At 43.5% G+C, this 13,869-nt stretch overlaps 1 protein-coding gene across 2 annotated transcripts in view; it reads left to right on the top strand.

Annotated features, from left to right (window-relative positions):
* The window catches only part of LOC137303998 (serine-rich coiled-coil domain-containing protein 2-like), a 531,854-nt gene that overhangs the window by 81,550 nt on the left and 436,435 nt on the right, over positions 1 to 13,869 (top strand). For both annotated transcript variants that reach the window (XM_067972386.1, XM_067972387.1), the window contains exon 4: positions 2,441 to 2,649. In XM_067972386.1, coding sequence (XP_067828487.1) covers positions 2,441 to 2,649 — 209 coding nt within the window. The remainder of the gene's footprint in view (positions 1 to 2,440; positions 2,650 to 13,869) is intronic.

Genomic DNA, 13,869 nt, shown 5'->3' with positions numbered 1-13,869 from the left:
CTCCACTAGTGACTTTTGCCATTTTGATACAGCTCCATTCACAAGCACCCTTTGCTTTTTCTGGTTTAGGCAATTTGCAGTCCACCTCAGAAGCTTGCCTCCTACACCATGCCATCCTACCATGTGACACAACATCAATGGCCTTGTTGAAATCTAAATATATAACCACCACAGAATTTCCATTACCAACAAGGTTGTCATTTCATGAAAGAATTCCAGTAAATTTGTTAGGCAAGACTTCCCGCCCATAAATCCATGCTAACTCATTTTTACCATACCTTCCCTATGCAGATATTTAATTAGCCCCTCTTTCAGGCTGATTTCTAATAATTTATCCACAATAAGTGTTAAATTTACTGACCTGTAGTTCCCCGAGTCGGCCTTATGCCCTTTTTTAATTGGTGTTTAACAGTTTTCCAATCCACAGGCTTTACAACCTGTTTCTAATGATTCGCTAAAGATGGTGGCAAGAATATGATTGATTTTGCTGGTTACTCCTTTTTATGTAGCCTGTGTGAAATCCCTTTGGGCTCAATTCTCTCCTTTTAACTTCCTCAACCTATCAGTGCTCACCTTATCTGAAGTTTCTATTTCTTTTATTAATTCATCCATCCCCCTGAAAATTCAACTTCTCTGCTAGGGAAATTGCCTGTGGTCTCCTCCTTCATTTAGTATATATGATATACTTTGGGATCTTTCAATGGCCCCATCAATCGGCCTTCCACATGCTTGATATGAATATATTTTAAATAGACTAATTTTGACATCCTACGTGCTGTCCTAGCTAGGATTGACTAACTCAGCAGAGACTGCTAATCAGAACCTCCTGACTCAATTGACTTAGTGTTATACCAAGCACTGTCTCTCTCTTAACCCCCACATGACATTAGTGGAGTTACTGACTGCCATTAATGAGGAAGATGTTACTCTGGTATATTCAGTACATTGGCCAGCGAATATGCTTGAGGTGTTGTTGATGAGCGCTGGTTCTTTCATCTTCCCTTAGCAATAGAGGATGAGCCCAAATGCTGTAAGATTCATGACATTATATGTAAGCATGAACCGGCTATTGCAGTGGATAAATTCTCAGAAATGCGTTCCATCCAGCAGTGCAGTAGAGAAAAAAAATAGGCTGTGCCACTGATATCGGTGCACTGTTGGGGAAATATCATAGGAATGTCATTTGAGAATTTCACTCCTCTCATGTGCTGCATAGAATTAAATTTAAGCGCTGATTGTCCACTTGTGAAAACGATCTGATCTGAAGGGGAGCATTTTTACTTTTTACTTAGACAGACATGATGACTTGTAACCTTGATATGTGTTATGATCTATCCCACGATTCTGGAGTCCTATTTGATTACCTTGCTACATGGAATCATAGAATGTTTCAGCACAGAAGGAGGCCATTCGGCCCATCATGCCTGTGCCAGCTCTTTGAAAGAGCTATCCAATTAGTGCCACTTGCCCGCCCCTTCTCCATAGCCTGAACATTTTCCCCTTCAAGTATTTATCCAATTCCCTTCTGAAAATTACTATTAAATCTGCTTCCACCACCCTTTCAGGCAGTGCATTCCAGATCGTAACAACTCGCTGCGTAATTTTTTTTCCGCATATCGCTTCTGGTTCTTTTTCCAATTACCTTAAATCTGTGTCCTCTGGTTACCAACCATTCTGCTACTGGAAACAGTTTCTCCTTATTTATTCTGTCAAAACTCTTCATGATTTTGAACACCTCTATTAAATCTCCCCTTAACACTCTCTGCTCTATGGAGAACAACCCCAGTTTCTCTAATCTCTACACGTAACTGAAGTTTTTCATCCCTGGTACCGTTCTAGTAAATCTCCTTTGCACCTTGACATCCTTCCTAAAGTGCGGTGCCCAGAATTGGCCACAATACTCCTGCTGTTGCCTAACCAGTGTTTTATAAAGGTTTAACATAACTTCCTTTCTTATAAAGGTTTAGCATAACTTCCTTGCTTCCTACATATAATACTTATGGACTTGTGCTACTTTTTGCATTTTACTGGCCATCATTTTGATCACTCCCTAAACAAAAATTAAATATATTAAATAAAAAGGGCCATTTTGCTCTACATTTTGCCCCACAAACCACTTATATCAGTCATGGAGTTATTAAGGTATATACAGAAATCTTTTCAAATTTGTTGTTAACCGCTATGCAAGCAAAATGGCTGCTTTCAGTTTTGTGTATTTGGTTTTACACATTGTGCCAGTGTAACATTGCTAAAGAGAGCAGAATAATAAATTGGGATGTATTTAGATTTCCAATTTGCAGATCATTTACAGCAAGTATAAAAAAAGACAGAGAAAATATATTGGCTTGATGACATAGTGACAGCTGTGTAAAAGGTTATTGTTTCTTCCATTATATTACACTAACTTATATTTTTTTGTCACTTTTTGTCTTTTGAGTAGACCAGTGTAAAGATTTGGAGAGTTCACAGACCACTGTCTCAGGTAATGACCTTGTGTCTCCAGATGCCAACTACGCAATGGGTTCCTCCTTTGAACTTTCTCCTTCCAGTAGCTCAGCTGGTACCTACATGTGGGATGAAGAGGGCATGGAGGCACTTGGTACAGTCCAGCAGTGTGGCAGCCTCGAGTCTTCAGAGATGAACAGCTTGGTAAGAATAGGTGCTCTATAGGTTTTGTTTCGGGTCAGGAAGGAGGTACCCAGCATAGAAGTTCCTTATACAAATGTTCTTAAAATATGTCTTTATTTAAACCAGTTCCACTGCTGGGGACAACGACACCCAAGGGGACTATACTATTCATTTTTTTTATTTAAATGAAGTTGAAAACTGCTATTTTGTTTTTAACAAATGGGATTGCTCGGTATAAACTTATGATAGTCTGATTTGGATCCTAATGAAAGCCTTTGTAACTGTGCAATGATGGGCCCTTCTGTATTGTATGGAAAAGTTTGGTCAACTTGAATATTGTCACGTAAGGACCCATAGGAACATGAGTAGGCCATTTAGCCTATTCTGCCATTCAATTAGATTATTGATGATCTGTATCTTAACTCCATCTACTTGCCTTGGTTCCATAACCCCTAATACCCTTACCTAACAGAAATCTATCAATCTCAGTTTTGAAATTTTCAATTGACCCCCAGCCTCAACAGCTTTTTGGGGTAGAGTGTTCCAGATTTTCACTCCCCTTTGTGTGAAGAAGTGCTTCCCTGAACGGCCTAGCTCTAATTTTAAAATTATGCCCCCTTGTTCTGGATTCCCCCACCAGAGGAAATAGTTTCTCTTCATCTACCCTATCAAATCCTTTAATCATCTTTAACATCTCAGTTAGATCACCCCTTATTCTTAAGACCCCCATTACAACAACAGATGGAAGGGAAAAACATTGACTAATTTTAAAATAGAGAATGGTAGATCAACTTGGAATGTTGAACTGGATAATTGCATGAGTGTTCAGCAGTAAACAGTTTGATAACTGCAGAGCAAAGAGACACCATGTGGAGAAAGTGAACAACTGCAACTTCAAACCATTAGTAAACACCAGGATTGTGGCTGTTTTCAATGAAGAACCAGTGACTGTCCCCAGTTTTAGACAACTGACACTGCTCTTTGTTGAACACAGCTGCAACACTGTCTGACTCAGCTGATTGCATTGGGTATCCTTGGAGGTGGGAAAGAATTGGCTGAGAGAGGGGAAGCAGCAGGTACTGGTTAGGGGAGTGATGTACTGAGGAGAGTGTCCCAAGGATTATTTTTCACTTGCTTGCAATGCTAAAGTTAGTGTAAGCATCAACAAATGACATCCTATTTGAGACTGGTTCATCTTTGAGTGTGTAGAGGCCACGTGGACCTGAGTTATTTTGTTTTTCAAAAAATATACTTTATTCATAAAATTTGCAACAATACATACAATACACACATTTCAAACATACACAATACAGCTTATACAATTTGCAGGTTACATCAAGTACAGTTCAAATATGATTCCAACAATACAGATACACATCGTACATAATTACAGTTCATGACACTCTAGGGTGCCTCATTGCATCACAATCAATACAGATTTTTGATTACAGATTCATTACAGGTACATTGCATTTCATTACATCAATGTGAATTTTACATTCTGCCCGAGGGGGTTTTTCCCTGATTCCAGCCCCTCGGTATACAATGGCGGGAAGGCTCTAAACGGTTGCCTTTCCTCACAGAGCCTTTGTGGTGGCAGCACCCAGATTCAGTGCGTCCCTGAGCACGTAGTCCTGGACCTTGGAATGTGCCAGCCTGTAACACTCGGTCGAGGACAGCTCCTTGCACCGGAAGACCAGCAAGTTTAGGGCAGACCAAAGGGCGTCTTTCACCGAGTTGATGGTCTTCCAGCAGCAGTTGATGTCTGTCTTGGTGTGCGACCCTTGGAACGGCCCGTAGAGCACAGAGTCCTATGTTATGGAACTGCTCGGGAGGAACCTGGAAAGATACCATTGCATCTCTCTCCAGACCTTCTTTGCAAAGGCACATTCCAGAAGGAGATGGGTGTTGGTCTCGTCTCCACTGCAGCCTCCTTGGGAGTGCATGAAGGATCTGACGGGAAGGGCCCTTCTCACCACCAGTCAAGCTAGGTCTTGGTGCTTGTTTGAAAGCTCTGGCGATGAGGTGTTCTGCCAAATGACTTTGACAGTCTGCTCAGGGAACCAACCGACAGGATCCACCATCTCCTTTTCCCGTAGGGTCTCGAGGACGTTATGTGCGGACCACTTGCTGATCGCCTTGTGGTCGAAGGTGTTTTTCTGCACAAACTTTTCCACGGAAGACAGGTGGGGCGGAACGGTCCAACTGAATGGAGCGTTGCGTAGAAGTGTGGCCAGGCCCATCCTTCTCAACACCGGGGACAGATAGAACCTCAGCACGTAGTGACACTTTGTGTTTGCGTACCGAGGGTCTATGCACAGCTTGATGCAGCCGCACACAAAGGTGGTCCTTAGGATGAGGGCCGTGTTGGACACGCCTTTCCCCCCCTTTCTCTGGAGATTTGTACATCGTGTCCCTGCGGACACGGTTCATTTTTGGTCTCCAGGTAAAGTGGAAGATGGTTCGGGTGACTGTCGCGGTGCAGGAGCGAGGTATGGGCCAGACTTGCGCCACGTACAGCAACACCGAGAGCACCTTGCACCTGATGACCAGGTTCTTGCCCACGATCGAGAGGGATCGTTGATCCCACAGTCCCAGTTTCTGCTTCACCTTGGCAATATGCTTCTCCCAGTTCTTGGTGCACGCCCCAGCACCTTCAAGTAATCCGACCTGACGATGAAAGGGACAAAGGATCGGCCGGTCCAGTTCCCAAAGAACGTGGCCTTGCTCTTGCTACAATTTACTCTGCCCCCCCGAGGCCAGTTCGAACTGGTCGCAGATGCTCATCAATCTGTGGACCGACAGCTGATCTGAGCAAAAGACGGCGACATCGTCCATTTACAGGGAGGCCTTGACCTGAGTGCCTCCGCTGCCTGGGATCATCACCCCCTCTTATGCCCACATCCCTCCTGATGGACTCTGCAAAGGGTTCGATGCAACACACAAACAAGACGGAGGAGAGAGGACAGGCCTGCCTGACTCCATATTTGATCAGAAAGCTTTCCGGTTCCCACCGTTGATTGAAACTGCGCTACTGATGTCTGTGTAGGGCAGTTGGATCCAATTGCGGATTCCCTCTCCAAACCCCATTTTGGAGAGCACGTCCACACGTCCATCATGTAGGTGTGTGATATTCTGTCAAAGACCTTCTCCTGGTCCAGGCTGATCAGGCAGGTGTTCACCCCCCTGTCCTGTACGTAGGCGATCTTGTCCCTGAGTAGCGCCAGGCTATCAGAAATCTTCCTGCCAGGTACAGCGCAGGTCCGGTCGGGGTGGATCACCACCTCCAGGGCTGACGTGACCCGATTGAACATAGGAAAAGGAGTAGGCCATTCAGCCCCTCGTGCCTGCTCCGCCATTTGATAAGATCATGGCTGATCTGTGATCTAACTCCATATACCTGCCTTTGGCCCATATCCTTTAATACCTTTGGTTGCCAAAAAGCTATCTATCTCAGATTTAAATTTAGCAATTGAGCTAGTATCAATTGCCGTTTGCTGAAGAGAGTTCCAAACTTCTACAACCCTTTGGCGATGACCTTGGACAGAATTTTGTAGTCCACGTTAAGTAGTGAGATAGGTCGCCAATTTTTGATTTCTTCCCTCTCCCCCTTCCGCTTGTAGATGAGGGTCATGATGCCTTTCCTCACGGAGTCTGAAATGCTGCCTGCCAGAAGCATACCCCCGTATACTTACAGCAGGTCTGGCCCTATCCAGTCCCACAGAGTCGAGTACAACTCCACCGGTAAGCCGTCGCCTCCAGGCGTCTTATTCTTCTCGAAGGAACGAACGGCCTTTGTTAGTTCGTCCACAGTTAGCGGATGATCCAGACTCTCCCACTTGCTGTCATCTAGAACCTCTGTGATAGACAATAAGAAGGACTGGGAGGCCGTGCTCTCTGTGGGCTTCGTGTCATATAGTCCGACATAAAAAGGATTTGCCGATCCTCAGTATGTCGGGCTGCAAGGACATGACCGAGCCGTCCTCTTCCTTCAGGCTGCTGATCACAGAGCTCTCTCTGCATCTTCTGGAAGAAGAAACGTGAGCATGTCTCATCCTGCTCCACGGAGCGGACTCTGGACCGGAAGATGATCTTAGAGGCCTCTGAGGCAAAGAGCGAGGCTTGCTGGTCCTTCACCTCTCTGAGTTCCTCCCCGACATCGAGCCCCATTGACTGCAGCAGGAGCAGATTCTGCATGCTTTTCTGGAATCGGGACGTTTCCCTCTGCCTCTCTCTCGCCTTCTGAACACCTTTAAGGACGTGGACCTGAGTTATTTTTTTCCAAAAAATATACTTTATTCATAAAATTTGTAACAATACATATAATACAATTGTTATATCACATTTCAAACGTACACAATACAGATTATACAATTTGCAGGTTACATCAAGTACACTTCATTGAACACATTGTACATAATTACAGTTCATGACATTCTAGGGTGCCTCATTGCATTACACTCAATACAGATTATTGATTACAGGTACATTACAGGTACATTACATCAATTTGAATTTTACATTCTGCATGGGTTTTTTTTTTCCCTGATTGCGGCCCCTTGGTATACAATGGCGGGAAGGCTCTAAACGGTTGCCTTTCCCCACAGAGCCTTTGCGGTGGCTGCACCCAGCTTCAGTTGCGTCCCTGAGCACGTAGTCCTGGACCTTGGAATGTGCCAGTCTGCAACACTCGGTCGAGGACATCTCCTTGCACCGGAAGGCCAGCAAGTTTCGGGCAGACCAAAGGGCATCTTTCACTGAGTTGATGGTGTGCATCCCCGGGAACAGCCTGTAGAGCACAGAGTCCTGAGTTACGGAACTGCTCAGGACGAACCTGGACAGATACCACTGCACCTCTCTCCAAACCTTCTTTGCAAAGGCACATTCCAGAAGGAGATGGGTGATGGTCTCGTCGCACCCCAGGCTCCTCGGGGACAGTGCGTGGTGGCGCTGAGACTCCGGGAGTGCATGAAGGATCTGACGGGAAGGGCCCTTCTCACCACCAGCAAAGGGTCTTGGTGCTTGTTTAAAAGCTCTGGCAACGAGGCGTTCTGCCAAATGACATTGACAGTCTATTTGGGGAACCAACCGACAGGATCCACCATCTCCTTTTCCCGTAGGGTCTCGCGGACGTTATGTGTGGACCACTTGCTGATCGCCTTGTGGTCAAAGTTGTTTTTCTGCACAAACTTTTCGACGGAGGATAGCTGGGGCGGAACGGTCCAACTGGATGGAGCGTTCCGTGGCAGCATGGCCAAGCCCATCCTTCTCAACACCGGGGACAGGTAAAACCTCAGCATGTAGTGACATTTTGTGTTTACGTACCGAGGGTCTATGCACAGCTTGATGCAGCCGCACACAAAGGTGGCCCTCACTGGGCACGCCTTTACCCCCTTTCTCTGGAGATTTGTACATCGTGACCCTGCGGACATAATCCATTTTTGATCTCCTGCTGAAGTGGAAGATGGCTCGGGTCACTGTCGCGGTGCAGGAGCGAGGAATGGGCCAGACCTGCGCCACGTACAGCAACACCGAGAGCACCTCGTACCTGATGACCAGGTTCTTGCCCACGATCGAGAGGGATCGTCGATCCCACAGTCCCAGTTTCTGCTTACCTTGGCAATACACTCCTCCCAGCTTTTGGTGCACGCCCCCGCCACCCCGAACCAGATCCCCAGCACTTTCAAGTAATCCGACCTGACGGTGAAGGGGACAAAGGATACTGCAACTCACGGAAGCTTATGGGCTTTCTGTGAGTTTTCCCTGTTGAGATTCCGGCCACCATTGTGAAGTAACACTAATAACTGCCACTTTTGGATATCTTGCATCTTGCTGCATCTGATTCAGGAAAGGGGAGGATGGATTTGGGAAAAGGATATTGTAGATTTAGAATGCATGTGCACGACAAGTTTAGTGTCAGTATGAGGTGGTTTTGGCTTCGTACCCATGTGAAATTTTTGCATTATAAATTGATGTCGTGGACCAATCGGGAATGAAGCAGAGAGATGGTCTCCTCCAGGAAGTCAAACTTCACTTCGCTGTGGTATCAGGTGCGGCCCTTACTCTGTATTTGGGCTTCAGCATTACTGTGATATTAAAAGTGTTGATTGTGCATCAAATATGAATGAACGTCTACATATACACAGATGTCAGTTGTCTTGTGTATGGTTAATTTAGAACTTGCAGTCGGCGTCTTGAAATTAAATCAAGTAAATATATTGCCAAGCCGTACGTAATTATCCAGGAGAGTAAAGTTATAGGCACTGTAGCTAGGTGGCAGTATAGTATTTTAAGAAACAGGTATGAAAATCAATTTGAGACATTTAATGTGATATTCATGTAGAATAACAGGCCACTGGGGGCAAATTGTGAGGCTCTGTGTCAGTTTGGAACATAAACAAATCCAAAATTAAGAATATTTATCATTTTGGCCACCTATTGTTTTATATATAGTGCAAATATAGCTGTAAGTATTTCATGTTCATTTTTGAGAATTGGACAGCAATGCATGGTAAGGCGATGTTTCTTACTGAATAATGATGTGATGTAGCTGCAAGAAAGTAATGGGTACCTGATGTTACATGCATAGTTACAAAAGAAATTATGTGGAAAAATGGCAATACATTTAGAAAATTACTGAAAATTACCAATCTGTAAATGTCGAGGAATGGATGAAGGTTGAACAGATGAGGCTTGTACAGTATTTTACTTCCACTGATCATAATCTCAGCATTACAGTATTCAATGGCAGTTATTTACCGTAAGAATAATTGATAATCCTTTTCGGACTGGACTTTTTTAGCCAAAATATTATATCTGACACTCAGTCCTGTATGGACTGTGTAAAATTCTGTGTTTGATGCAACTGTCTGGACATATGGCATTTGCTGTGTCTATTATTGCATTTCACTATCACTTTACAGGAACTGAAAGTTATAAGTCCAGATCAATAATAATTGCTTTGTTGGACTATTTACTATAACTGACTTAATGCATTTTCTGTACATTTTTGATAATGGACAGTAAAAGGGACTGACTGTACTATGCTTTAACATCTTGTATGTCTTGAAAATTATATCTTTGTAATCTACACATTCTGATGTAAATTATTTTCTTGTAATTTTGCTTGTGATATTGGATATCTGACATTACATACAATTTGAACTAAGACGAGAAAGAAACAGTGGAGCCAAGTCATGCATGACAGAATATCTTCTTTGCACCTCTATTTGCACTCTTGAGAGAGTAGTAATGGAGCAGGTTGTGGGGCTGCGTTAAAACACATTGGCCAAGGTGAGAGATAGTGGGTTGGGGTGTTGAAGTTGATGTTAGGAAGGAGCACACCCATTCACACATTAGGTAGGCTTGATTCTTAGGAGCTTCTGATGATTTTTGAGACACAAGCTAAATCATTGAATTTGAAAGGACAATGGTATGATGGACATTACTGAATATGCATCATTATATTGACTTTCCTACCCCAACCTATCTATAATGTTGCTCGTGTGCAAGAGTTAGAAGCTAGGAATTAATCAAAATCTTAAAGGAAAACTGAAATATTGCCTTTTTGGACTGAATTTTTAAAAAAAAGTGCAGTATAAACAAAAAAGTCAACATTACAAATACCCTCAGTTTCGTATTTTTCCAGCTGCAACAAAAACTCAATTCAAAAACCGAACTTGCAGGAAGCAGATGACGGATCACAGATACAGCAATAAGAAACTAATTAAAACAGTGAAGAAATTTTAATTTTTCCTTCCTGTATTGTACTTGTGCTTTATAAAAATTACTTCCTTCAGTATGTGGGGCATTCAATATTTTGTGTTCTTTTTGTGTAAAATGAAGACAGCAGCTGGAGCACTAACCATATGAATGTTCCAGTGGGCTAAACATAAATTCAATTATATGAAACCATTGCGATGGATCAAATTTTTGTATTGAGCTTTGTGAAAGCGAGCTTCTGTAAATATGTGATTTGTTGCTAAGCAGAAGGGTGGAAGTAATGTAATCATGAATCTTGAGTTAGCTACTGTATGATAGCTTTTATCATGCCTACCAAATGACACAGTAGGTGGGCCAGGCAAACGATTTATGTGCCAGAACTTTGAACAACATGTAAACTCACTCCCCCTCCCTCGACAAACCATTAGTTCTCTATAAAATATATCTCAACAATTTTTAACTTTGATTACTTCAGTTGCATATTAATCTGGCTACTTCTTCCTCAACATGGATTTAATGTAACTTCTGATTTCTGAATGTTTCAAATGATTTTTCGGTGAAGCCAATCACAGCCCCCAGGTAACATTGCTTAAGAGAATTTTTAAAAAATCTTGAATTAACTGTCCCTATTTCTGTAAAATAATGGATTTGTTACATCTGAAAGATAAGAGGCCTCACTTCATGAACAACTCTCTATAAAATTGATGCTTTATGTACTGCTAGTATGAATACCTCAACTAAAATAAAATGCATTCTTCCCTAAAAAGTACATACACACACACACACGCTACTAATGGAAGCCCTTTTAAGAGCATGTTTGCTCTAAGTTTGGATTTTTAGTTTCCTCTAAATCTCTCCTCTTACTGCACTTCCACTTACATGGACAGTGGTTTGTGCTGGAGTTTGGTTACAGCCTGTGGCTGCCTTCTGGTGCCTCATCCAAGTTATTCTTTCTTGTGAGTTCAGACAGAGACTGTTGGACTATTTGGTCATAAGGATATCAGCCCTCACTGAAATCCATACTTGCACAGTTCTAGAAGGGGGGAGGAGGGGTAGGTGACTAAACAGTCATAGAAATGACTACTTTGCTCCCTTTTCCTAGCCGAGAGATGCTGAGGCCAATTGCAATGGTCTTGCTGAGCTCAGCAAACTCAGCAGAGGCTGAAATGAACCGAGCATTCTTCTACTCCCTATGGTTCAGAGGCATGTGGCATATTTAACCAATGAACCATTGGGGGTGTTTTCTTCGATTTTTCTTTTTTTCATCATTCATTTCAATGAACATTAAATCGATTTGAAGTGCAGATGTCTCCTCATATGCAGGATTTTTTGGGTGTAACTTTGAGCGTCCCAAGAAGTTTACTTGATTTTATTTATTTTACTGTGCTTTGCACGTTGCTCCAATCACGACAGCACTCATATGCTTTATTGTGGTGTTGCTCTAGGATCAGTGAGCAGTGTAGAAAAGTAGAACAATCTCCACTCACTAATAGCAAGAAATTAAAGTGGGCTCGTGAAAATATTTGGCAGTCTTTCTGGGCCATGGGAAGTTTTTTACATTGAAGTCTATCCACTCCCCAAGGGTAATAATTTCCCTTCAATGACATTTATTTCTCTAAAGGGTAATGTACCTTTTACATACCTTATTCAAGACTTGATTTTCCCATCCAGTGGCAGAAAATAGCCAGTGCCTCATGAACGCCATCACAATGAACCTTCATATTTGTGGTGAATAAACCCTGTATCTTTACATGTTGCAGCAGAGTGCTGCATCATGTGGGTAAGCAAGCAACATGAATAAAAGTTTCAGATTTCGGTTGAAATCTTTGCTGTGCTCCAATCCATTGAGATCCATGGAAACTTTATACAGCACTTCCATATTAGGGCCTTCTGCACCACTATATATTAGCATGTATATTGTGAAAATCAATAAGCAATAACCAATGAAGTAAAGCGCACTCAGCAATCAAACAAATTTGCACACACTGCTTTTTGTCTTACCATTTTACCAATAAATGAACAGAGGTTGAAGTACACATGCATACGTATGCGACTGAGATCACATGCTCAACTATGGTGTCTCGTACTCGTTTTTCTTTACTAATCAAAAATGCAATTAGCCACATCTGGATTCCCAATTTGCCAAATTTGGCTCGTGGATAACGTATTGGACAATGCTGATTTAAAATATTGTTAGGTTGGTCCTTGCATAATGGGTGAGGATGCAATGAAAACTGCTCTTCAATAGCATCTCTGTTCACTGAGCTGCACTCGTGGAGGGAGGTGCCTTACCACTGTGGAAACTACTTTATTGTTGGGATAGAATGTACTCTGGGTGGGGGACTTCAATGTCAATCACCAAGAATGGCTCGGTAGCACCACTACTGACCAAGCTGGCCGAGTCTTGAAGGACATAGCTGCCAGACTGGGCCTCCGGCAGGTGGTGAGTAAAAAACTTACACGAGGGAAAAACTTACTTGACCTCGTCCTCAGCAATCTACCTGTCGCAAATGCATCTGTCCATGACAGTATTGGTAGGAGTGACCACCGCACAGTCCTCGTGGAGACAAAGTCCTGTTTTCGCACTGAGGACACCATCCAACTTGTTGTGTGGCACTACCATCGTGCTAAATGGGATAGATTCAGAACAGATCTAGCAGCTCAAAATTGGGAAACCATGAGGCGCTGTGGGCCATCAGCAGCAGAATTGTATTCCAGCACAATCTGTAACCTCATGGCCCGGCATATTCCTCCTCTACCATTACCAACAAACCAAGGGATCAACCCTGGTTCAATGAGGAGTGTAGAAGAGCATGCCAGGAGCAGCACCAGACGTACCAAAAAATGAGGTGCCAACTACAACTCGGGACTACATGCATGCTAAACAGCGGAAGCAACATGCTATAGCCAGAGCTAAGCGATCCCACAACCAACGGATCAGATCAAAGCTCTGCAGTCCTGCCACATCCAGTCATGAATGGTGGTGGACAATTAAACAACTAACGGGAGGAGGAGGCTCTGCAAACATCCCCATCCTCAATGATGGCGGAGTCCAGCACATGAGTGCAAAAGACAAGGCTGAAGCGTTTGCAACCATCTTCAGCCAGAAGTGCTGAGTGGATGATCCATCTCGGCCTCCTCCTGATATCCCCACCATCACAGAAGCCAGTGTTCAGCCAATTCGATACACTCCACGATTTCAAGAAACGGCTGAGTGCACTGGATACAGCAAAGGCTGTGGGCCCCGACAACATTCCGGCTGCAGTGCTGAAGAACTAGCCACGCCTCTAGCCAAGCTGTTCCAGTACAGCTACAACACTGGCATCTACCCGACAATATGGAAAATTGTCCAGGTATGTCCTGTCCACAAAAAGCAGGACAAATCCAATCCGGCCAATTACTGCCCCATCAGTCTACTCTCAATCATCAGCAGAGTGATGGAAGGTGTCGTCGACAGTGCTATCAAGCGGCACTTACTCACCAATAACCTGCTCACTGATGCTCGGTTTGGGTTTCGCC

The sequence above is a fragment of the Heptranchias perlo genome, chromosome 36 (genome assembly GCF_035084215.1).
Source record: "Heptranchias perlo isolate sHepPer1 chromosome 36, sHepPer1.hap1, whole genome shotgun sequence".
NCBI lineage: Eukaryota > Metazoa > Chordata > Chondrichthyes > Hexanchiformes > Hexanchidae > Heptranchias > Heptranchias perlo.
The sequence above is the reverse complement of the archived record's forward strand: the minus strand, read 5'-3'. Positions and strand labels throughout refer to the sequence as shown.